The 25,865-nt window shown below is 42.6% G+C and overlaps 1 protein-coding gene across 1 annotated transcript; it reads right to left on the reverse strand.

Moving 5' to 3' along the window:
- gck (glucokinase (hexokinase 4)) lies at positions 1–25,536 on the reverse strand. Its single transcript, XM_080217273.1, has 10 exons — positions 25,528–25,536; positions 21,868–22,030; positions 16,602–16,756; positions 16,266–16,385; positions 14,319–14,414; positions 13,528–13,627; positions 9,034–9,217; positions 6,550–6,705; positions 3,273–3,506; positions 1–133 (listed from the first exon to the last, which is right to left on the reverse strand). The coding sequence occupies exons 1-10, from the start codon at positions 25,534–25,536 to the stop codon at positions 1–3; spliced, it is 1,350 nt and encodes a 449-aa protein (XP_080073399.1).
- Positions 25,537–25,865: the final 329 nt, after the last annotated feature.

The raw sequence follows: 25,865 nt of genomic DNA on the forward strand, positions 1-25,865 counted from the left end.
TCAGCTGGCCATCTTGCTCGCCACTGCGGAGATTAACGCTGCACCTCGGCCGCTGCCTTCATCGGACTGGAGGAAGGTGATGTCACAGGGAGGTGCAAGTTCTCTTACCATTGTATGAAACCTGTGTTTGAAGCTATGGAATCAAAGTGAGATAAGAAAATGTGGTTAACACTGCGGGGAAAAGAAAACCCCCAGCACGAAACTGCAAATTTGACTCTTGATGGGAAACTGCTGGCTCAAACACACACACACCAAAAGTTACTTTGCAATCAAATAACATCTGGATTGGAATCTAATCCAGACAGAAAGGATGAAACTCTATTCTCTCTGAGGAGAACTGAATTTTGCAAGCTGGTGAGTTCAAATCCAGTCTCAAAAGGTAGGAAGACAATCTCTTTCTAATCAGGGAACTGAGTGCTTTCGTAAATTGGACACTGCCTATTGTACCTGAGCTCATGATAAGTTTGGTTGTATGTCGTCCAGTCCTTTCTTTGAACACACCAATATATCTTACAGTTGAGGTCATGTGAACTCTTTCCATTTCCCTGCCGCAGAAGCCAACCGCACCTGAGGTTAGCTCCACCCACCTGACTACCATGTAAATCTGTGCAATTCTAATACGGTATCATTCATTGCTAAGGAAGGCATGTATCTGCCGTCAAATCCAGGAACGCACGTTTGTGTACTCATGCCGATAAGCTCCACTCTGTGATCCTGGGGTTTTGGCACGTGAATGGCAGATACCTACAAATAAAGAGTGGAGATCAGCAGCATAAGAACAGAAACCCCACTGTCTTTAAAAAATAAATGCTTTTTAATTAAGGTGTCGGTCATCTGAAATACATTTAGATGGTGAGTTCACGCATTATGCGAAAACAGGTAAGAGCAAAGTAACAGCCTGTTCCACATTTCTCGCAAATTAGATGTTAGAAACTGGCTGCTGATTTGCTTTTACCTCTTTTACAGTGTCAAATAAATTCAGGATCCAGTCAAGTGTGCTTTAGAATTATATAGAAATAGAGGAAAGAGTCTGTTTTCTTAAGGGATAATTGTAAATGTAGCTACATGGTTCATTATTATACACAAATTAGCTGACCTTCTGAGGCACTGTTCACTGGTAGACTGTGGCCTGGTGGAATGACTTGTGATGTTCAGCTGCTAACCTGATCTGTCCCCTTAAGGATACTGCTCAGGCACTCCCTGTGGGGAACTGGTCTAAGTAGGTACTAGAAACAAACATACATTAATTCCTGTTAGCAAACATAATCAGCAGATTGTCATGTGCTGTAAATTATTGGTACTAGGTCAATTTGCAAACTTTTCTTCCTGTCATTAATTGGCCTATAACTGACTTTGTCTGCAATTAGCTATCTTGAGGGCATCTTGACTCCTTGGAATGCTTAGATGTCAAGAATATATGCAAAACTTACAGATGAAAATTCCACATTTTTGCTTGCACTGAATTGAACAATAAAAGCCAGGGTGTAAAGTTCATAAGGTTTAACTGCCAGTACAAAACTTAACTCAATAATAGCGTGAGATCAGAGAAATGAGGTCAATGCATCTCATCTCCTGAAGTCTTAATTTTCTGATGATTACCTTCAACTGCAGGCAGAGGCAAATTGGGAGTGTCCTGAATGGACTGCACCATGCCCAATTCTTGGTTCTTTGATCTGTGCCCCTTGTGATTCAGTGCAAAATTTACTCATGTTGCAAATCTACAATCTGCTATTGAACCTGCTTGACATTGCTGATCAGCAATGATGGTCAACTTGGACACACTGACAGGTGAAGACAGTAGGATGTGAGGAGAGTACATGAAGTCTTTGCAGAGCCACAGCTTTGAGTTTATATCGATTTCTACAAAAACCCAAATCTCTCCATGCATCTCCATGCCAGTTCATCTATGCTTTATCCTGACTCTCAATAGTGCGAGTGAAGCTGGTGCAATATAGATGGTTTGCATTCAACACTAAGGACTGGAAGCTGGCAACTCATTACTGTAAAGTATACTCTAGCTATCACTCTTTAACCTAGAGATCTCCTTTCCCTTGATTTAAAGACTTTTAACTGAGCAACCTGTTCTTTTTGCAGTGAAATAAGGATTGGGATGGGAGTAACAGTTCGATTGAATCAGGACACTTTGGTTAAAATACTAAAGGTCACAGTGTGGGCTTGGAATTTGGGCAGTATCTCCTTCATTGTGTTGCTTCTGCAACACAAGCCTGCAATATAAATACAAGTCAGCCAAATATAACTTCACTTCTGATGTGAACAGGGTAACATATCATCATGTTCTGACATTGTTATAAAGTGAAAAGGGCTTGTTTGATTAATGTTCAGGAAAAAGCCTGTATTTCTCTTGCCATGTTCTCAAAAGCCTTTCTCAACACTGAAGATAAGGAAAGCATTTGAAACACAGAAGATACCTTGGGTACATAACTCAGAGGATTTACAAGAGCAGGATCATCGTTTATGGGAGCAGTAAATAGCTGAACAGTTTGATGTGAAAAGGGAATGAGGCCTTTCATCTCCAGCAGACTGTATGAAAGAAATGTGTGCTTGTAAAAGATGAGGTAGGAAGAAAAACATGAACCAAATGGAGACCGATGTTATGTTTACTTAGAAAGGAGGAATGAAAGGTGTATTTGAGACCGTTGGTGTGAACAAGCCCAGCAGATTTAGCAGTGAATGTGTGCATCGCATTGTCAATTTTGGACATAGGGCTAACGTGTGTTATATCGTGGAGTTGCCAGCCTTGGACTGGGGTGGGCAAAGTAAGCAGTCTCATAACACCAAGTTAAGGTCCAACAGGGCACTCACTTGATGAAGGAGCAGTGCTCCGAAAGCTCATGCTACCAAATAAACCTGTTGGGCTTTAACCTGGTATTGAGTGATTACTTAATGTGCTATATCGTACAGTCGATTTAGATGTTTCAGAGCACTTTGTCAATGATAAATGGAATGAATTATCAAACATGTTGCTGTCTCCAGAAAGCTAAAGAATGAACTATGTAATACACAATGTCATTTAATATCTTTCCAACAGTTTTAATGTTGAAGCTGTCTGTAGATTCTGTCATGGGAAACTAATACTTGGTAATAATTATAGATCACACATTTAGAAAACCTGGGCCATACATTTCCATTTCCCCCAGACCTGATCTGCATATTCACAGTTCTGGATGTGCTCCCAGCACAGTCAATGCACCTTGAAGAGCAGCATTGACAATAGCTCCAAAAGATCACTATTCGCTGAGGTGAACACTTACTGAGGATGTAACTTGTAAACTGATCCATCAATTCCAACTGAAATCTTCATTGTTTCTTTGCGCTTGTTCTCCCACATTCGATTTATCACACCTGCCAATCCAGCAGCACATAGATGTGCTGCCCGTGTCGACACAGTCTCACACACCAAATGGGTAATATCACAATCTGCTTCAGATGGCAACACACCTAGTTTTGTCAGAACGTTACAGATCTGCTTCTTGTCCCCTGTGTCACTTGAACAAAATAATAGGGATAAGTCAATATGAAACTGTTTTAACTTGCTTTACAGTTGGTAACTGGCCCTGGAATATGGAGAACAGTGGAATGTCAGAATAATACCACAGTAAGCCCTAACTCTGGCCAGGACTCAGAAGAACCAGGTCTTCTCCTGAAGCCCATACCTCCAGGATGCCTTTTGATGCAGAACCTTGACTTGTCTCTTGAAAAGCCATCAACTCTGGGTATATATTAATGTGGAACCAGGGAATTTTACAAACACTGGGAGGTTCTTGCGCCCATTAAGCTCATAACATTGCCCATTAATTTCCACTGTTCCCCAGTATACTCTCTCTGGTTGTTTTTTGATCCTTTACCCAATTCCCTATTAAAGGCTCTTGGGAATTCTGCTTCCATAAGTGGTTCTGGTTGGGCATTTTGTGTTCTTATAACATTTTACGTAACAGTATTCTTTCCAGCATCTCTCTTTGGGTGACAGGCTTTAAATTTATGGCTTCCAATTTCAAGCCACTGAAAATGAAAATTGTATTTTCCTATAAATTGCATTTCAGACAACAAAACACAATTTCTGACTGAGAAAAGAAACAAAATGCAGTTTTTATCTTGGCTTCTTTGTCCCTTGCATGGTAGGTCTTGCACTGATCAATTCATACTAAATGTACTTTGATTTGCGCACGTTCAAGCAAAAAATATATTTTATAAAGTAATCTCACTAAAAGATGGGGGAAATTCAAACAAAAATGGTTCATGGCAGATCAAGCAGGTATATTATATCTGTATATTCTAGACATAGGAAGAGAGGGACATGTATATTGTATCAGTATCATTTTTAAATGTACAATAGTTTTTGCGTCAATATATGAGAAAGAGCTTCAGTGATTTTTCAGGTTTAAATTACAGTTTAGAATTGATAACTATCTGAAACTCACTTCAGGTCTTCATCTGCTCGTGAGAAATGCAAAAGACACTTTAAAAAGACGGATCAAAATCTTCTGGTTGGATTGTGAGTTCTTGTGTGAGTAACACATTAGGAAACAGTCATCACCAAAGAATTGGTTAAATGGATCCTTTTGTATCACCAGTGTATTAAATGCATAAAATCATAAAATCAAGTCCAATGACACGAGCCTCTAATTTTATTTAAATTTATCTATAAAGGGTAACTGAACAGAAGAATTGCAAAGAAAATGAAAAAGAAAAACTTCAACTACTGGAAGCCTGGAACAGATAATGTTGGAAATAATGCAACATCTTGCAAAGGAAAAAGAAGGTATGTTAATATTTACTGTTTAAGTCTTAATCTATTTGGACAAATGCTAATCTGTTTTGTCTCCTGCAATAAGCTTAAATACATGCTATGCCATGATTGTCTGTTTCTGCTGCTGAAAAAAGCCCAGTCAACTCTGACAAGCTGTCCAATGAGAAAAGAACAAGTCTCACACATTTCTTTCTCATGGAAGAAGGTGGTGGGCTTTAAGATAGTTAAACAGTTTCAAATACAGTTCCACTAGAGCAGAACACACGGACAAAGAAACAGGAGGAGTATACCGTATGACCTTTGTACCTCCTCTACCATTCAATGAGATCATGGCTAATCAGGGGCTTCAGCCCCACTTCATTGCCCACTCGTGAGATTCCCTGACAGACCAAAACTCTGTCTATCCTAACCTCAAATGTATTCAAAGATGAAGCATTCACAACTCTTTGGTGCAGAAGATTTCCAAAATTCACAACTCTTTCAGGGAAATAATTTCTTTCATCTCAGTCATTATCCTGAGACTGTGACCCAATGCTTTAGATTGTTAGCCAGCAGAAGCAATCTCTTAGCATCCATTTCAAGTTAGAACAGCCTAGTGGGTCAGATCTCAAACAATGTTGAGACGGAGTATAATAAAAAGATAGAAATGATGTGACAACAATAATCTCTCCCTTAAAGTTAGTAAAATAAAGGGTAGTCAGTGACTTCAGGAAGCATAGTGGAGAATATTTTCCGTCAATAATGGTGACAAATAGAAAGTCCAGAGCTTCAGGTTTCGAGGTGTCTGAATCGCAACCAATCTGTCCTGGTCCCTCCACGCAGATGCTACTGTTAAGAAAGCCCACCAATGCCACTTCTTTCTCAGGAAGCTTAAGAAATTTGGCATGTCCGCTATGACTCCCACTAATTTTCACAGCTGCACCACAGAAAGCATCCTTTCTGGATGATCACAGCTTGGTTCCTGCTCTGACCAAGACCAGAAGAAATGACCAAAGGTTGTGATCGCAGCCCAGTCCATTACACAAACTAGCTCCCCATCCATTGACTCCACCTATATTTCCGCTGCCTCGGAAAAGCGGCCAGCATAATCAAGCACCCATGCACCCCAGACATGCTCTGTTTCACCTTCTTCCATTGGGAAAAAGATATAAAATTTGAGATCACGTCCCAACCAACTCAAAACAGCGTCTTCCCAGCTGCCACCAGGCTTTTGAAATTAAGTTGCTCTTTCTCTCCATCCTAGCTATGACTGTAACACTATATTCTACACACACTCCTTTCCTTATCCCCAATGTACTCGAAGATCAGTGTGTTTTGTCTGTTTAGCGCACAAGAAACAATACTGTTCACTGTATCCCAATACGAGACAATAATAAATCAAATCAAATCAAGTCCGTTCAGAATCTTGTTTGTTTCCACAAGATTACCTCTCCATCATCTGAACTCCAAAGAACATCGGCCCAATTTACTCAGCTTCTCGTTATAGGGCAACACCCTCCTCCCAGGGATCAATTTCGTGAATCTTCACTGTATCACCTCCAATCAAAGTATATTCTTCTTTAATATTAAGCCTCAAACTGCACACTGTATTCCAGGAGTCTATGAATGCTGGAAATACACAGCAGGTAATCAACACATGAAAAGGGAAGATAGACTACATGCTAGTTGGCTGTGCCTTTCCAGAACATGCTGTATTTAAACTGAAGTATACTATCGACACAGGAGCAAAGTGGAAACTCAAACCTCTCCAACTGATCACAAGCAACTCAGTTTCTTTGTACCTTTCTATTTGTGAGAGGAATCTTGTTTCAAAGCTGCCTTGTGTTTTCAGCAGCTGGGATGCCTCTCCATTGAAGAGCAGGTTTTGATCTACCAGTTTCAGCAGCACAAGTCGTGTTAGTTCACCCATGTACTTCCCACCAATAATCTTTTCATATCTGGTTAAGAAAGAGGACATCAATCAAATGCATTGAATTTCTTGTCCATCCCAAGCTCCGATTGTACCTTACGGAATTTTATTTAGCAAAACAGATATGCTTCAATAATTGCCCAAAATTAAATTGCCTTCATATTCATCCATGCTGCGTTCTGACAAGTCTATTTTGTTTTCCACTCTATCAATCAAGGTTGCAGGTCCGAAGTGTCATTTTGTGACGCCTCAATTGTTTTATCCTTATCAAGCTAACCCCATCTTACCAGTAGTTGTTGTTTGTCTTGTTTGTGCTATTTCTAGGAACCAGCATCCTTCTTCCTGCTCCCTAACCCAGTGGGGTTAATGTCAACTCCAGACGCGCTTCAGTCAAAAGGCTTTAGCTTTGAGCAGAAACTAGAAAAACTGGGCCCATTTTCAGCTGAGCAAATAAGATTTAAAATAAATTAAAATTACAAGAGGTTTCGATAAGGTAAATAAGGAAAAATTATTTCTACCAATCAGTGATTTATGACTGAGGGGACCGAAATTTGAGTCATTCCCAAAAATGTAAAGGTTCAGAATTTGTATTTTGTTTAGAAAACAGAGGGTGGGATTTTCTGGCCACACTCGCTCCAAAACTGTAAAATCCCACCGAGGTCAATGGCCCTTTGCATGGTCTACCCCCATGGAGTTGGTAATTACACTTATTGGAGGCCAATTTCAGTTGATGAGTCGGAGCTGCGCAATGGTACATCATTACACCCACACAGTTAAGATTTATTGTTGAATTATGGAACAGTGCACAATAGAAACACCAGAAAAACAACCAAAAGCAGTGATGCAGAGATTAAGGATGGATGTTGTTTGGAACTAACTGCTCGGTATAAATATGAGGCTAGTTCTGCTCAGACTCTGTCAAAATATTACGATCCCTGCAGTTGGCGAGATGGGCAAACTCCCCACAGAGAACTATTGGAACACAGACAGTTTGACCAGAAACAGTGAGAAACCAGAATTCAGAACAGTTTTTAAAAAAGAGAGTGCATAAATATTTGAAAAATAAAGATTTAAAAGGACTTTGGGAAAACTGAATATTGTTGATGTGAATGGTCTCCTTGTCTGATATAAAATCTTATGAACTGTCTGGCTGAGTGAGATCAGTTTTAAATCTACACATTAAATCTGGGCCCTCAAATCTGCAAATCTCAATGTCACATTTGCTATACTTTCCTCAATCTGGAGCCCTAAACACAGAATGATGCCATTTAACTGAACGCAGAAATCTTTTTATGTCGGGGAGCACTTTAGGCCTGACCTTTCTGAGCATCACTGCATTAACTAATAGGTTTAGTAATGCTTTGCATCAGCACAAACTCAATCTTTGCCTGCTGCATCCAGCATACAGAATATAGTAAAATGCAGCAATTAGACTTTGACCAACTTTAATCTGCTGAGGCTGCGACTAGTTTCTCCCAGCTGTTCTGATTTCAAAGCAGTGACTGGAAGCCTCTGAAGCACCTCAAACAAGAGATGAACTTTGACTCCATAACTGCAACAATACTGATCAAAATGGTAAACACTTTAATTCAGATTCTGCTCATCTCATGCGGCTGAAACAGCCATCAGCTGAGTTGGTAATTGCAGTTGCTATAGGCAATTTAGGTTGATGAGTCGGAGCTGCGTAATGGCACATCATTACGCTCATACAGTTAAGATTTATTGTTGAATTATGGAACAGTGCATACTGGAAACACCAGAAAAACAACCAAAAGCAGTGATGCAGAGAAAAAGGGTGGGTGTTGTTTGGAAGTAAATGCTTGGTATAAATATTAGGGCAGCTCTGCTATGACTTTGTCAAAATATTACAATCAAGAATGCAAGCTGGGCTCTGTGAACGAGTTAGTTTACAATAAAGTAAAAATAATTCAAACTACTTTTGGAAACATTGTTTATTGAACCTGTGTATGGACAAAGCTGTGGGAAGATCATTACTAACAAGTCACCCTGCACATTATGTATTATTCTGTCTTGGGCATGTACTTTGCTGTTCCTTCATGATCAAAATCCTGTCATGGGTTATACCATTGTACATAGACCTTTCCCATAGAACTGCAGCAGTTCAAGAAGGATCACCATCACCTTCTCATTACCACAAGGCATGGACTATCATCAAGGAACTCTCAAAGGGTCAAGGAAATTTTAATCCGAGCACCGCCCATCATTCTCATTTTTTAAAGATGTTGATGTACTCAATTTCACCCAAATCTCCTTCACTAATACAAGCACTTTGTGATGCTAATACAACATTCAGTAACAACAATATTAACTTCAGATGTAATGCAGTTTTACTTACAGCTGATACCCTGGATTGTTGGATGTCTCATCAACAACACAATCGTATTCTAGACGGAACTCCTCAAGCTCACCCGTGTCTCCAAACCCCCCCCACTCTGTGTTAACGCACATTCTTCCTTCTTCACCTTCCACCAACTCCACATTTTTCATTTCTTCCATGTAACAGGCATTGCAGCCAGTACCTAGAGACATAAAGATTAAGAGTGAGTGTTAAAGGCTAAGTATTCTACTTGAGAACATTTTTTTGGACAAATGAAGATGGTCCAAGTCCAGCCAAGGACCAAATCATCTTGTATAGCCAGCTTTCCTGTTTGGTATTCCACCTGAATGACAATTCTTCATTATTCTGCTACAGCTTATTTGTGCCCCTGTCTCACTTGTTCTAGTTTTTACCTGAAGCCACGTTGATCGTTTTGTAAACATTGTTGAATGCAATTGTGGTAACATTGGCCCCTTTGAAAGGGTGATCCTTTGTGGGCCAGGCCCTATGAAGACTGGGGCAGACCCTATGAAAAAGCTGCATGAGGAGCCAAGTTCAATATGGAGCAAAGGTGCATGTCCCCAAATGGGGAGGAACTCATTGGATCAAGGGAGAAAAAGAGAACAGACCTTGTTTATGTTCTGTCAGACCCTTATCTTGTATATCTGTTATAATAATAAATTGTTCCTTTATGAAGCCACAAGCCACATTTGACTTTACTACGCTGGAAATGAGGAAAATCTATGCCAATTGTTGGGAAATCACAGTGTTCAGTTAGAGGGGGAGGAAATGATCGTCAAGCTAAGAAATGCCTTAAAAATGCCTTTCATTGGGAATATTGAGCCAGAAGTTGGGAGCCAGGGCAAAATATTGAAAGGCTGCGTTCCTTCTTTGTAGCAAATGAGATCATGGCACACAAAAAACAAAAATTTAACTACTCAGTCATTGGCCCACAAATTTACAGCCTGGACAGGAGCCTCTCCTCATCTGACATTCCAGACAAAAGAGCTGGATTCTCACCAGACAGCCTGCAGGAATTCCAATGCCCCGCTGAATGGGGCATGGGCTAAGAACTGGGATTTCTGACAGATGTCAAGGCAACTGGGATTCGCCCGATCCACCATGCTGGCCGCAATCCGGTTCCTGTCCATAGCAGGCAGCAACCTGGTTAATATGCAAACACACTAATTGTAATACAATTAGCAAGTTTGTCAGCATATTCACTGGCCCTCCCCCTCAGTGGGAAATAAACTGGGGAGGTTTTGGTGCTGGTAACGCCCATCATGGGCCTGGTATGCTAGACCCTGAGGATCCAAAGGAGCACCATTAATCCCTCCGCAAAGAGAGATATCTTCCTCCCACCACTCAAATAATTTCCCCCCGTTGCCACACCACCCAGAAATGAGTGTGCCAGACAGAGCTCAACTTCCAACCCGCTCTCCTAAGGCTGCCCCATTACCCTCCTTCCTGCCTCAGATCCCAATTCAGGCCTCCCTTCAGGCTATGTGCCTTGGCAGTTCCAGCTGTGCACTGCCCCAGCATTGACACCTCGCCTGGCTCTTTTAGCCCCGAAGGGGGTCAAGGAGGTACGTCCAGTGGTCATTTGCCCCTCTCTTGCCAGACTGCAGAGGGAGGGTCCCTCAAAGCTCTTGGGGGTTAGGCACGCTCAGACTTGGGGGCAAGCAGTTGACATCACCATCTCTGGCAGGGAGAGGGTCTCATGACTGGACTGCCTCCTCTCTCCTTCAAGACCACCCCTGGCATGGTGCACTTGGTCCCAATGTACTCTCACAGATTTTATCTGAATCAAAGAATCCTTACACTGCAGAAGGAGACCATTTGGCTCATTGAGTCTGCACCAACACTCCAACAGAACATCCCACCCAGGCCCTGATCCCATAACCCCACATATTTACTCCGCCAAATTCCTTAACTTAGACATTTTTGGAATGTGGGCAAAAACCAGAGCAAACCCTTGCAGACACAGGGAGAAAATCTCCACACAGTCACCCAAGTCTGGAATCAAACCAGAACATTAGCGCCATAAGGCAGCAGTGCTAACCACTGTGCTAGGGTGTCACCCTTTGTCTGCAAAAGAAGTGAAACCACTTTATCCCTTTGAAGAAACCACAGTTGTCAATCAGGCTTAGAGGCTATTTAAACATTGCGGTTAGGATGGAAGTACTTGAGATGCATTCAAGCATGAAGGGAAAGCTAAATCATTATAGATGACTGGAGGTTGAGTAGAAATCCATTAAACTGTCAATGAAAGCCTACTTCAAAGCACTTGCAATCTGAAATTGACAGAGATCCAAAGTATTCAAGGGGATAGCGAGGATTCCAAAGGTTTCCATTTACTAGGAAGGCTCAGAGGCTTTAATAAAAGCTATATGAATACATGGGGGCTGAGTGCTCAACTGTGGAGAACAAACCTTCCTCCCGAACCCCCACTGCAATTGACATCCCCTCTCTCTCTGTCTGCGAGGACTTCAAAAGGGTCTAGTCACACCTGTAGCTTCTGACAGAGAGTGAGGGAAATCCCTATTGCTGAATGGACCTCTACTCTGATTTAAAAGCCTGTCAGATGACCAGGGTCATGGAGATGAAAGTGACTAGGCCACTTCGGAGTTGACAGGTAAGAATGAAGATGTTGATGACAGGGCTGCCTGAAATCACCATGGGAGGGATCAGCTTTAGGTCTTCCAGGACTGAAAGGGACAGTCCAGCCACGAAACCCCCATCCTGGGGGAGTATGGTGAGGTCAACCCTTTGCCAGGCTGTGTCTCCCTCAGGTGTGAGCGGTATTGGGGGAGGAGGTAATGACCATAATGTGAGTGGTGGTAGTAGTAGTAGTAGTGGTGGTGGTGGTGGTGGGCGGGGGGGGAAGGAAGAGGGTATCATGCTATTCTTTGCTGAGGGGTTGTGGTTCTCTCCTCGTCAGGGGAGGGGGAGGGGGTGAGGGGGCCTGTCACCGACCAGGGGTGGAGCAGATCAGGGCACTGTTTAAAAATGCTATCCCGATCTCTGAACAGTGGGGTTGGCTGCCAGGTTTTGCAAAATGGGTTCATTTGCATCTTTCAAGTGGGTGAATCCCAGCTAAGAGACACTGCCAGCACCACATTTCCCACTGGAATACTTAACCTGAGTAAGGGAGAATTTTGCCCAGAGTTTATTGACCAGATAGTGGAAATGGTCAAGAATCATTTTTGCTCCTGACCTTCGATTATCATGTTGAGATAAGAAATTCGGGAGCCCATCTTCAGGGGAAATGTTCAGAGACCTTTTGATCTGCGGGATCAACAGCCTCACATTACACTAAAACCTGCTGCCTCAGACTAAATCTCTTTGAAAGAAGTTGTAGGCATTTAAATGCACTGAGCAGAGTAAGTGAACTGTAAGCCAATAAGGTGAACTATTTCTGGTGGGAAACGCCTTTTGTAAGGAACAGCCTGTGTGAGGGTGGAGCAGAGCCCAAGTGGGGTCGTACAGCATTAGGGGTGGAAGCTTGTTTTTGGTGTGCGTGAGTGCACTCTCAAGAAACTTGTTGATAAAGTTACCTATGTTTCCATTGGAAGGGGAAGGTCACTTACAAGCATGGTGCAGAATGAAACAAGCAGGACAGAATTCACAAAAAAAACAATGGTTAAAGAAACTGGCTAAGGAGCCCAATGAGGGATCTGAATTGTATACTTTAAACCAGGTGCAACACAAGGTGCCAGCTATAGGAATAGCCTTGATGATCAAATGGAGGTTGACACAGGAGCCGTGCCCACAGTCAAAGGGGAACAAGCATTCCCATACCTCTAAAAAGGTCTGCAACCCTTGCAGTTGAGTAATTCAGAAGCCAGATTGTTTTTGTCTACAGGAGAGATGGTGAAGAAAGTAGCGTCAGTTACAGGAACAGTATCCTAAAGAAACCAAACCACATAATTACCTGTCCTAGTGAGTGAGAGTTACAGACATTGTCTCATGGGGCAAGACTGGTTGGAACAGATTAAATTCGACTGGTTGGAGATATTAAGTTTTCAAAAACTACCATGCAAATACTCTGAAGTTTTCTCGAAGACACTGGGATGAAAAAAAGGACTAAAGCCAAAATCTATTTGAACGCCGAGGCAATGCCAGAACTTTCACGGGTCCAGCCAGTGGCTTATGCACTCCATCATAAATGGAGCTACGAAGATTGGAAGGTTAGATGTCAACTTGTACAGTTTCCTGAATGGGCTGTGCCCATAGTTCCTATTCGGAAGCCAGGTTGCATAGTAAGATTAACTTGTCCGATCATTCTTCCTTGACTCTGCTTTGCACTTCTCAAGGTAGTCCCACATAGCATGGAAATTCGCCATGTCTGAGACTTGAAATGAACCTGCGGTCAACTGTTCCACTGCACTTAGAGTTTGCAAGATGGGGAACACTGTCTATTCCTTAATTGAACCAATAACTGACCCTGTATGATGCTATATTTCCAATTTCTTTTCATCATTGTAACTAGGAACTTCAAGTTCTCCTTACCCACAATCATGCCAACCTCACAGCTGTGGTCTTCATAATAACAGGAGATCATTGTTGCAACAGTGTCATTCACCATGGCAACCACATCCATTTCAAAATCCTGCAACATTAAAGAAGCATTTGGAAAATACAATTCATGGTTCCTGTCTCAGCTTACTTAATGCGTATGAGAGAAAACTACCAAGAAACAGAATACCGTGCAAGCTTCTCCATCTATGTTAAAATGAAAAGAATAGCTAAAGTTACAGCAGGAGACTGGGGAATTAAAAATGTGAAGCAAGGAAATAGCTGGGACTGAGATGAGGAGAGATTTCTTCTTGAGAGAATTATCTGTCTTCAGAGTTCTCTTTCACAGAGAGCAATGGAAGCTGGGTCATGAAACATATTCAAGTTTGGGTCAGGCAGATTTCTGTTTGATGGAGGAATCGATTGGGGGCAGGAAAGTGGAAATAAGGCCATAATCAGAATAGCCAAGGTCATATTGAATGAAGGCTTGAAGGGCCAAATAGCCTCTTCCTGCTCCTGACTCCGATGTTCCTGCGTCTGTGGGCTGAATGACCGACACCTGCTCCTATTTGTTCTGATCTTCCAAACTCATTTCCGTGGGAAGAGAGGAATTAGTGTCACAACTCAGATGTCTCAGCACTAACAGTATTCCATTTGGGGCCAGAAATGCTGGTGATTTTTGATACAATTAATAATGAGAAATATTTCACACGAAATTTCATTTAATTATAAATGTTGGATGGCGACAGCGTCCTGTAGTGAGATGTTTTGAATTCAAGACTCACCCCTCTCCTTTTAATGGCATCACGAAGCAGTCCTACCACATTGTTCCCTTCAGCTCCAGACGCTTTAAACCCTTTAGTCCAGTTCAAAAGGATCCCCTGTGAAGAAAGTTCAGTGTGAGTAGATATAATGTGTTCTTGTGTCAGAAGCAATCCGTGACAAGCAGTATGTTTGGGTGGATGTGGCAGCCTCCTCTCATAAGAATCATAACTACGTTCAAGCTACGTGGTGAATCATAACTACGTTCAAGCTCTGAGCTCAAAACTGAACTGCGAGTGTAAAAAAACCAAGAACCTTCTGAGCCAAAAGAGATCTATATCCCCTCTGTCTAAGACACGTTTGAAGGCAGTCCAAGAGATGATTACTGGAAGCCAGTGACCACATAGATCTGTGTTGGGCTCCTGGTTACTTGTCATTTATATAAATAACATCGATAATTATGTTGGGGACAGGATTAGTAAGTTTGCCGATGATACAAAGACTGGATAGGTGGTGAGATGGAGTGTCTTGAGCGATAAGAAGATATAGACAGAATGTCAAACGGGCAGATCATTGGCAGATGGAATTTAACCCTCAAAAGTATGAGGTGATTCGCTTTGGAAGGAGTAATTTGACAAGGAAGCACTCAATCAGTGGTAGGACACTCGGAAGTTCTGTGGAACAAAGGGACCTTGACGTATTTGTCCACAGATCTCTGAAAGCAGCAGGGCATGCTAGTAGGGTGGTGAAAAAGGCATATGGGACACCTGCGTTTACCAATCAAAGCATAGATTACAAAAGCAGGGAAGTGATGTTGGAGTTGTGTAGAACTTTGGTGAGGCCACAGCTGGAGTATTGTCTGCAGTTCTGGTCGCCACATTGTAGGAAGGATGTGATTGCACTGGAGGGAGTGCAGAAGAGATTCACCAGGATGCTGCCTGGGATGGAACATTTGAGTTATGGAGAGAGGTTGGGTAAGCTTGGGTTGTTTTCTCTGATGTGGAGATGCCGGCGTTGGACCGGGGTAAACACAGTTAGAAGTCTCACAACACCAGGTTAAAGTCCAACTGGTTTATTTGGAAGTAAACGCCACTAGCTTTCAGGGCTTTGCCCCTTTGTCAGGTGAGTGGGGAGTTCTGATCACTAACAGGACATATAAAGGCACAAACTCAGTTTACAAAATACTGATCAACCTATGCTTAATGCTCTCTCCACTCAGATTGTCTGCACCTTTCAGACTTGATTAGATGTAAAGACTCGCATTCTAATCAGTATTCTGTAATCCGTGTGTGCCTTTATATGCTCTGTTAGTGATCAGAACTCCCCACTCACCTGACAAAGGGGCAAAGCCCCGAGAGCTCGTGGCGTTTGCTACCAAATAAACCTGTTGGACTTTAACTTGGTGTTGTGAGACTTCTTCCTTGTTTTCTCTGGAGCAGAGAAGACTGAGGGGTGACCTGATCGAGGTGTGCAAGATTATGAGAGACATGGACAGAGTGGATGAGGAGCAGCTGGTCCCCTTAGTTGAAGGGTCAGTCATGAGGGGACAGAGATTCAAGGTGAGGGCCAGAGGTTTAGGGGGAGATGTGAAGAGAAACTGTTTTACCCAGAGGGCGGTGATAGTCTGCAAGGCGCTGCCTGGGAGGGTGAAAGAGGCAGGCTGCCTCACATTCTTTAAAGAATATCTGGGTGAGCACTTGGCACATCATAACATTCAGGCTTGGGGCCAAATACTGGCAATGGGATTAGGTGGGAGTTCAGGTGTTTCTAACGTGTTAGTGTGGGCTTGATGGGCTGTAGGGCCACTTCTGCACTGTATAATCTGATGATTTTAGGAAAAAAACAGTACTCTGGTAAGAAAGGAAGCCATTAGTGTTTATTATGACTGTTGTGATGTGAGTGCATTTATCCTGTGGTTTGATGTGTCGTACTGAGCAACTGTTACTGACGGTCCTTGGTGGCTCTCTCACCTTGTCAATATCCTCATGGCGGACAGGGAATGAGAATGTGAATCCCAATGGCAACTTCTTATCCTTCATATTGTGCCCATCAAGGAAGTTGGAGATACACAGAGCAATGTAATCAAAGAGCTAGATAAAAACAAAACAAATAAAATTAGAAAGTTATTGCAATCACAGATTACATGATTAAGAGATGATAAGAAACTCATCTTGTACAGTATATTTCAGAAAAATGGGTTATGGTATTGCTGCAGAATCGATATGCAGAAAAAAAAATCAAGATCACACAAACAGATCATTTCATTTACATCAGATTAAACATTGGGCAAGATTCTAAAGTCTTACCATTTCTGCTGTACCAGTCATGACAGCGAATGGGATGGAGTACCTCTGGTTACTGGTTGCAATTTTCCAACCCCTCTTCTCATCTTCACCAACTTTCACCAGCATCACACGGAAATTTGTGCCACCCAGGTCCAGTGCCAAGAAGTCTCCCACCTCTGGGTGCAGAAGACAACGGAACAATGAGTCACCCAATGTACAGAGATGAACACAAAGCTCAGTTTCAAAAGGAATACCGACCCGACGCAAAGAAAGAAGAACACATTTCGAAGAAGAACAGAGAATTCTGAAAATACTCAGCAGGTCAGTGAAGGCAGAAACAGAGCTAATGTTTCAGGGTGAAGCCCTTTCAACACAATTCTTACTTCTCAAAGTTTTGCTTTATGAGTTTTCTGAGGAGAAAGAGTTACCAAAGGGAAAGCTGAAAAAGTTCTATGAAATAAGAGGGATCATTTTGTTAACAGTGTTAAACAAAGAAATTGCTTATGTACACAAATGTGAAAAGGTACATTAATGAGCTAATGTGCTGGAAGCACTCACCGTCAGCAAACTCTCAAAAACCATAAATACTTCTTAGATGGTGTGGATAGGTGCAAAACTGTAGAGGAAAGCAATGAGACACGTCAGCCTTAGCCTTGGTGGCATTCTTGCCTTTGAATCACAAGGTCATGGGCTGAAGCCTCACATCAATGACTTCAGCACAAAATGTAGGCTGACACTTCAGTGCAGTATGGAAGAAGTGGTGCACTGCTGGGTGTGTGTCTTTTGGGCAAGATGTTGAAACCTATCTACTCGATGTGAAAGGTTCCATGGCTTGATTCGCAGAAGTGCAGGAGAATTCTTTCTGGTGTCAATATTTGTCTTGCAATCAATATTATTAAATCAGATTTAACATCAATGAAACAGGTTACTTGGTCATTTATTTTCCTGCTACTTGTGGGAACTTGCTATGCACAGATGAACTTACCTGTTTCCCTGCATAAAAACAGTGATTTCACTTTTAATTACTTCATTGGCTGTGAATCATTTCAGGACATTCTGAGAACATGAAAGGTGCTGTATAAATGCAAGCTCTATTTTGTTTTAGAACAAAGAAAAGTACAGCACAGGAACAGACCCTTCAGCCCACCAAGCCTGTGCTGATCATGATGCCCTTACTAAACTCAAAAAAAACCCCTCTGCCCTTACTCGGTCCGTGCCCCTCTATTCCCTCCCTATTCATGTACCCACCCAGATACCTCTTAACTGTTGCTAATGTGCCTACTTCCACCACCTCTTCTGATACTGTGATCCAGGCACCCACCACTCCCTGCATTAAAAACGTCCTCCGCATATCTCCCTTAAACATTGCACCTCTCACCCTGAACCGGTGCCCTCTTGTAATTGACACAGCCACCCTTGGAAAAAGCCTCTGACGATCCATCTTGTTTATGCCTTTCATAATTTTATAGACCTCTTGTCAAGTCTCCCCTCAACCTCCACCTTTTCAGTAAAAGAAATCTGAGTTTATTCAACCTGTTCTCATTGCGAACCTCGAGACCAGGCAACATCCTGGTGAACGTTCTTTGCACTCTCTCCAAAGCTTCCACCAAAGATAGCCCTTCTGGTGGTATGGTGACCAAAACTGCACGCACTACTCCAAATACGACCAATGCTTTATATGGTTGCAACATGATTTCCCAACTCGTGTACTCAATGCCTTGGCTGATGAAGGCAAGCATGCCATATGCTTTCTTAATCACCATGGCCACTTGTGTTGTCACTTCTAGGGAACTGTGGACCTGCACGCCCAGATCCCTTTGTATGTTAATGATCCTCGGGGTTCTGCCATTTACAGTATAATTCACTCCTAAATTTGATCCTCCAAAATGCATCACCTCGCATTTGTCTGGATTAAACTGCATCTGCCATTTTTGTGCCCAAGTCTCCAATCTATTTTTATCCTGTTGTATCCTCTGATAATCCCTGGCACTATCAGCAACTTCACCAATCTTTGTGTCATTTGCAAACTTATTCATCAGACCGCCTACATTTTCCTCCAGATCATTTATATGTACTACGAAAACAGAGGTTCCAGCACTGATCCTTGTGGAACACCATTAACTACAGACCTCCATTCTTAAAAGCACTCTTCGATCACTACTCTCTGTCTTCTATAACCAAGGTATGAAGTCTCACAACGTCATGTTAAAGTCCAACAGGTTTATTTGCGAGCACAAGCCAACAGCTTTCAGAGTGCTGCAGGTGAGTGGGAGTTCTGTTCACAAACAGGTCATATAAAGACACAAACTCAATTTACAAAATAATGGTTGGAATGCGAGTTTTTACAGGCAATCAAGTCTGAAAGGTACAGACAATGTGAGTGGAGAGAGGGTTAAGCACTTTAAAGAGATGTGTATTGTCTCCAGACAGGACAGTTGGTGAGAATTTGCAAGTCCAGGCAAGTCATGAGGGGTTACAGATAGTGTGACGTGAACCCAAGATCCCGGTTGAGGCCGTCTTCATGTGTGCAGAACTTGGCTGTCAGTCTCTGCTCAGTGATTCTGTGCTGTTGTGATTGTCGACAATCACCAGGTAGGAGTGTTCTCTTCCTGTTGGGGAACATTTCAGCTGTCACAGGCATTCAGCCTCTAATCTTCGGGTAAGTGTTCTCCAAGGGGGCCTTCATGACACACGATAGCGCAGAGTCGCTGAGCAGAAACAGATAGCCAAGTTCTGCACACGTGAGGATGGCATCAGCCGGGATCTTGGGTTCATGTCACACGATCTGTAACCCCCACAACTTGCCTGGGCTTGCAAAATCTCACTAACTGTCCTGGCTGGAGACAATACACATCTCTTTAACCTCTGCTTAATGCTATTTCCACTGATATTGTCTGTACCTTTCAGACTTGATTAGCTGTAAAGACTCGCATTCCAACCATATTGTAAAGTGAGTTTGTGTCTTTATATGCCCTGTTTGTGGACAGAACTCTCACTCACCTGATGAAGGGGCAGCACTCCGAAAGCGAGAGGCGTTTGCTACCAAATGAGCCACGACAGATCAGCCATGATCTTATTGAATGGCGGGGCAGGCTCGAAGGGCCAGATGGCCTACTCCTGCTCCTATTTCTTATGTTCTTATGTTCAAATAAACCTGCTGGACTTTAACCTGGTGTTGTGAGACTTCTTACTGTGTTTACCCCAGTCCAATGCCGGCATCTCCAAATCAGTCTATAACCAAGCCAGTTCTGTATCCATCTAGCCAGCCCATTCTGAATTCCATATGATTTTAGTTTTTGTACCAGTCGGCCGTTTCTGGTCAAACACCTTACTAAAGTTCATACAAACTTACATCCACAGCCCTTCCCTCATAATTATCTTTTTCATCTCTTCAAAAAACTCAATCAAGTTGATGAGACATGACCTTCCCCATACAAAACCATGCTGCCTGTCATTAACCAGTCCAATTTCTTCCTAATGTGCGCGTATCCGGTCCTTCAATATCTTCTCCAAAAGCTTCCCCACGACTAACATCAGGCTTACCAGCCTATAATTTCCTGGGTTATCCCTGCTTCCGTTCTTAAACAACGGGATAACATTGGCTATTTTCAAGTCCTCTGGAACCTCATCTGTGGTCAAAGGGGATATGAACATATCTGTTAAGGCACCAGCTATTTCTTGCCTTTCTTTCCGCAGTATCCTTGGATAGATCCCATTCAACCCCAGATTATTACCTAAATGCAATTTAGGACACTCAACACTTCCTCCTTTGATATATTGACATTCTCTTGAGCATTCACACACCTACCCCTGACCTCAACATCCATCATGTCCTTCTCCTTGGTGAATACAGATACCAAGAACTCATGAAGGATCTCACCCACTTTGAGTGACTCCACACATAGTTTCCCTCCATTGTCATTGAGTGGGCCTACTCTTTCTCTTGCTGCCCTCTTGCTCCTAAAAATATGATAAGAAGCCTTGGATTCTCCTTGGCCCCGTTTGCTAAAGACATTCCATGGCCCCTTTTAACGCTCCAAATTCCACACTGAAGTTCCTTTCTACTTTCACAACACTCCTCAAGGACTTCGCCAGTTTTTAGACGCCAAGACTATTGTATGCTTCCTTTTCCCTTTTCACTAAGTTTACAATTTCCCTTGTCATCCATGATTCCTGAATCCTGCCATTCTTATCCTTCATTTTTGCTGGGACATCGAATCATAGAATCCTACAGTACGTGCCTGTCCTGCACTTTAATCAACTGGCCTTTAAAAACATCCCCACATGACAGGGTGTGGATTTGCCCTCAAATAACTGCTTCCAATGCACAATCCCCAGTTCCTGTCTAATGTGGATGTGATTGGTCCTCTCCCAATCAAGTACCTTCACCCAAAAGCCATCCTTGTCCTTATCTGTGACTGCCCGAAATCTTAGGGAATTATGATTGAAAAGCCCAAAATGCTGAAACATCGAACACCAGGCCTACCTCATTCCTCAGTACCAAATCCCCAGTTGCCCCCTCCCTGGTTAGAATGTCAACATACTGTAGCAAAAAGCCCTCCTAGACACCTAACAAATTGCTCTCCATTTGAGCTCCTGGCTGTAAGGGAGCCCCAGTCAATATGGGGGAAATTGAAGTCACCTACCACAACTCCCCTGCTTTATTCACACCTTCTCACTATCTGTTTACACAACTGCTCCTGTCTCCTGTGGGTTGTTATGTCTTTTGTGCACTCCCAACATCATAATGCCTCACTACAAGAACCCGCCAATGTGTCGTCCCTCGGCACAGCTGTCTGATTAATGATCTGCTCCCTAACCAGCAGTGCGACTCCCCGACCCCTTTTGTTTCCCCTTCTGTCCCGTCTAAAACAACAATGTCCTGGAATGTTAAGCTGCCAGTCCTGTTCCTCCTTTAATCATATCACCGTAATTGTAATAACTGTCACGTGCATGTTGAAGGAAGCAAATATTTGGCAGAGATGGGGAATAGGCAGAAGAGAGAGTGTCGTGTATGCAATATTTTGAAATTTGGCACTCAGATTAGAATACTGTCTTTCAGTTCGACACGTTCCTCTCATCTTATGGGGTGATTGAATGGGCAAACCATTGGGCAAATGTCATATACTGGTGAAAATTGTCATCAGGTAGGGTTTGATAGTTCCAATTCAGAAGCAGAGTCAATGGGAAACTTACTACTGTATTTACAGTCGGAATTTGTCTGATTATAATCATTTTGTCATTAGAATGTGTTGGGACAATGTTACTCAGCAGATTTGTTTTCTACCTGAGCCGTCTGGTGTTGAACGTACGTAAGTGGGCAGCATCTTGACGCTGGCTGTTTTGTGAGTCTCCAACTGCAGGCCCTTCTCCATTTCCTGCTGAATTCTCCGCATCACTTCCAGTAGCTCCCTTTTTTCAAGGTGAAATTCTGACAAAATCTGCTGTACCTATTAGGAAGCAAAGGACCGCACAACAGATGGAAGATGGGTAAAACACATATATGAAAAAGTACGTGCTTCATATGTGAGGTAAACATGATATGTGGATGTGGAACAACAACTTGCATTTATATAGCGTCTTTGATGTAGGGAAGTGTCCCAAGATGTAAACAGGAGAGATATCAATAATAACATTTGACACCAAGCCACAGAAGGTGATCTAAACAGGTGACCAAAAGTGGATCAAAGGGATAGGTTTGAAGGAGCATTTTTAAGGGAGGTGAAGTTTGGGAGAGAACTCCCAAGCTGAGGGCCGAGACAGCTGAAAGCCTGTCAGCCAATGGCAGAGTGATTAAAATCAGAGATTGGCAAGGAGCCAGAATTGAAGGAACATCGAGATCTCAAAGAAAACCACAGAAATTTACAGTTCGAAAAGCAGTGTTATCCAAAGCTAATCTCACTATCCTTGTTCTTCTCGTCAGTTCTCCATATTTGTCTTTGCTTCAAATACTTACCTATTCTCCTCTATTAATGAAATGATCCCTCCTGCCTCAACCTCTTTACATGGTAAACCATTGCATGTTTATGTGGTCTGCACAGATTGATGCAGGCGAACCAACTAATTGCGAGGGAAGGTTTACAGTAGGTAGTTATTGAACATGTGTACCACGTTTACACAAGATAAGTGTACAAGAGGAATGCTGAGCGTCACATTAACAAGGTATGGTGTATACAAGATAAGAACAGGACATATGCTATGTTTGGTATAAGCAATATGAATCCTGAGTATATGGCAGAAATATGCGAGGAATGGGAAATTCTCAATGTGGTCTTGCACTTGATAGTGTTTGGACTCTGTCCTGAGATGAAGTTCCTTGGCAGCCCAGCCAGGCATAAGTGCTTCTGAGGTCATTATACTTCACTCAGTCCCTGGAAAGTGGTACAAAATAACCTCAGCACCAAGTAAGACGGAATTCAAAAATTAATACAATGTATATCGACAGTAACATTTAATATTGAATAAAAACAAATTGCAAATTAGAATTTAGCAAACTGTCAGTCCTGCATGATTTCCTCGAACATCCTTCTCCTCGACTCTAAAACATTATCAGGTCTCTGCACAAGACTGATTCTGAGCACTGCAGGAGCAGGTGTGTCAGTCTTCATGACATAAAGGTACGGTCGTGTAGCAAGGCAAGGCTCAAACTCTGGTCAGTGAATTAACAAAGATTTATTAACACAACAACGATACACATTACAGAGCAAAGGAAAAGGTCTTAAAACTTCACAGGCCCAAAACTCCAACTGACAGGAAACCCCGCTGCTATTGCAGGACCTCGCTTGGGCCAGGCTTGTAAAATCCCGCCTGAGGCCAATGGAGAATTCTGTTCTGCGAGCCTCGCCCACCTCGATTCCAGGGCAGGCGAGGCAGTCAAATTCCAGCAGGGAAGTTCCTGACTGGGCTAGCAGGTCACAGGTTTCTTTCAGGGAATGGACCACAGGGATAATGACAATTCTTGACTGAATGACCAAAGTATAAACCTCTTTCAGTCGGGAATTGTAGTAATTCAGCCAAATGCCAGTTTCCTGTCATCAACAGCCTTTAATGTGCATCAAAGGAAAAGGTTGATCCATTCAAGTAGTCTTCATCTCAAAACCTTCAACTCTGGTCCAGATAAAATTAAGTCTTAAACCCCACTGGGTGAACTTCCACTCACTCAATAAGACAGCTTGTACTCCACAAAGCCCATGGGTAGATCTACTGACGATTCCCGTTTGCCATTCGTGGTTGTCATAACACTCAGTCCCCTCAGGTCCATGTCTCTCCCAGCAGCCGCACTGTGAGGAGGTCCTTTCTGTTATTTTGGCACTCTGGTGGAGGTCCACTGAAGGCGGGGTTGAATCAGGCATTGTAAATCGGAAGGGGGAAACCTTCTTTTTCAAAGGGATCGTTGCAGGATTACTGAAGCAGGTTCCTCCTCAGGTTCTGCTTTCACCCAGAGGCCCACTTCTTCAGCTTCCATCTCCAAGTCCATCCCTTCACGATCTGGAGTGACCAATGCAGAATCAGCTTCAAGAATTGGCACTGGCAGCAGATATCTCCATGACCTGTGGCGGAGCACCTTGGGCAAGGACTCTCTGACCCTCACATGGTCGAAATGCTCACTGCTGATTCCCCTTGGCCTTTGTGGTCAGACCAACTGGTATGCAGCAATCTTCGTAAATTAGTATGCTTATTACTAAGTAAAAAAAAATGCAGGAACATAGGACAATTGAACAAAAGAACAAGAGTAGGCCATTTAGCTCCTCGAACCTGTTCCGCCTTTCAGTGAGATCACAGCTCATCTGCATCCGAACCCCAGATCATTTGCTACCTTTGATGCACAAACTTGTATCAATCTCAGATTTAAAGACTAACAACTGACCGAGCAGCAACTATAGTCCCAAAGAGTTCCAAACTTCTCTCATCCTTTCTGTGCAGTCCTGCTTCCTCATTTAATTCCCAAAACAGCAGAAATTGTTTCTTTATATCCACCTTATTTGTTTCTATTAGTGACTTGGAAACTTCAATCAAATCATCCTTTAACTGTCTAAATTCCATTAAGTACATGTGTAATATCTCCTCATAACTTAACAACCTCAATGTGTTGACCCTGGCTCATTTGGCAGCTGTGAATCACAAGGTTCCAGGTTCAAAGCCCACACGAAGGCAAAAATCAATGCTATACATGCCAGTGAAGTATTGACGGAGCATCATGTTATTTGAGTTGGTGTTTTCTAGATGACATGTTAAAATAAAGCTCCACTTGCCTGCTTGATGGGATGTAAAAATTCCCATGGTACCAATCCAACAAAGAGCAGGTAAATTATACCTGGTTTCTTGCCCAATGTTACCTGGTCATTATCACATGCTGTTTATGGGAGTCTGCTAAACACCAATTAGTTGTTGCGTTTCCTATATTACAACAGTAAAGAACTTCTTTGAAAGTCTTGTGTCAGGCATGCAGCTGGTACAGCTGGGTACCCCGAACCAATGTCTCAACACTGGGGACAGCACCAACAGGTACTGTTTTGGCATGTTTTTTGAGAAAAGAGCTATATAAGTGCAAGTCTTTCTTTCAGAAATCAGTAACCATAGACTGTTGATTTCAGTGTTGGACAATATATTATTTGAACTCTTTAGGAAAATATATCACAATTGTGTATTATAGTGAATTCTTGACCCTTCTTGTCTGAAAAATTCTAATCTCTTCTCCCCTGGTACGGGAAGGACATTAACTGGGTGAACAGTCACAATGGCAACTCTATTTCATCAGGGTGAGGCAACGATAACCTCTTCAAGGGAATATACATACATTATTGAATGAGTGTCTTTTAGTGTCCTTTGATGAACTGCTGTGACATGATACCATCCTGGTACTGTTAGCAGTACAGGTTGGCACAATGAGATGGACAATGATGTTTCCATTACTCTTAAATTAGCAGGGAGCTTCAAATATGGCAACCTTTTTCATTACATCTTCTGTATACCGAAGCATCACACAATCCTGAAAGTGTTAAAGGAAGCCATTTGGCCCATTGAGTCTGCACCAACTCTCTGAAAGAACATCTTACCCAGGTTCACCCCTCCCCTACTGTCTCCTCATAACCTCATGCATTTACCATGGCCAGTCCACCTAACCTACACATCTTACATATACACACCACTGCCACAAACCTTTGTCTATTCAAAACTCAATTTTACTCCATATCACTCCTTGCCCTGTGAATTTCTGTGGATGAGCTTCCTATCTCTACTCCATAAAGAACATGGCAGTGAACTCTTCATAATAGATGGTTGTAG

This window comes from Carcharhinus amblyrhynchos, chromosome 34 (genome assembly GCF_965287045.1).
Source record: "Carcharhinus amblyrhynchos chromosome 34, sCarAmb.v2.hapA, whole genome shotgun sequence".
Taxonomy (NCBI): domain Eukaryota; kingdom Metazoa; phylum Chordata; class Chondrichthyes; order Carcharhiniformes; family Carcharhinidae; genus Carcharhinus; species Carcharhinus amblyrhynchos.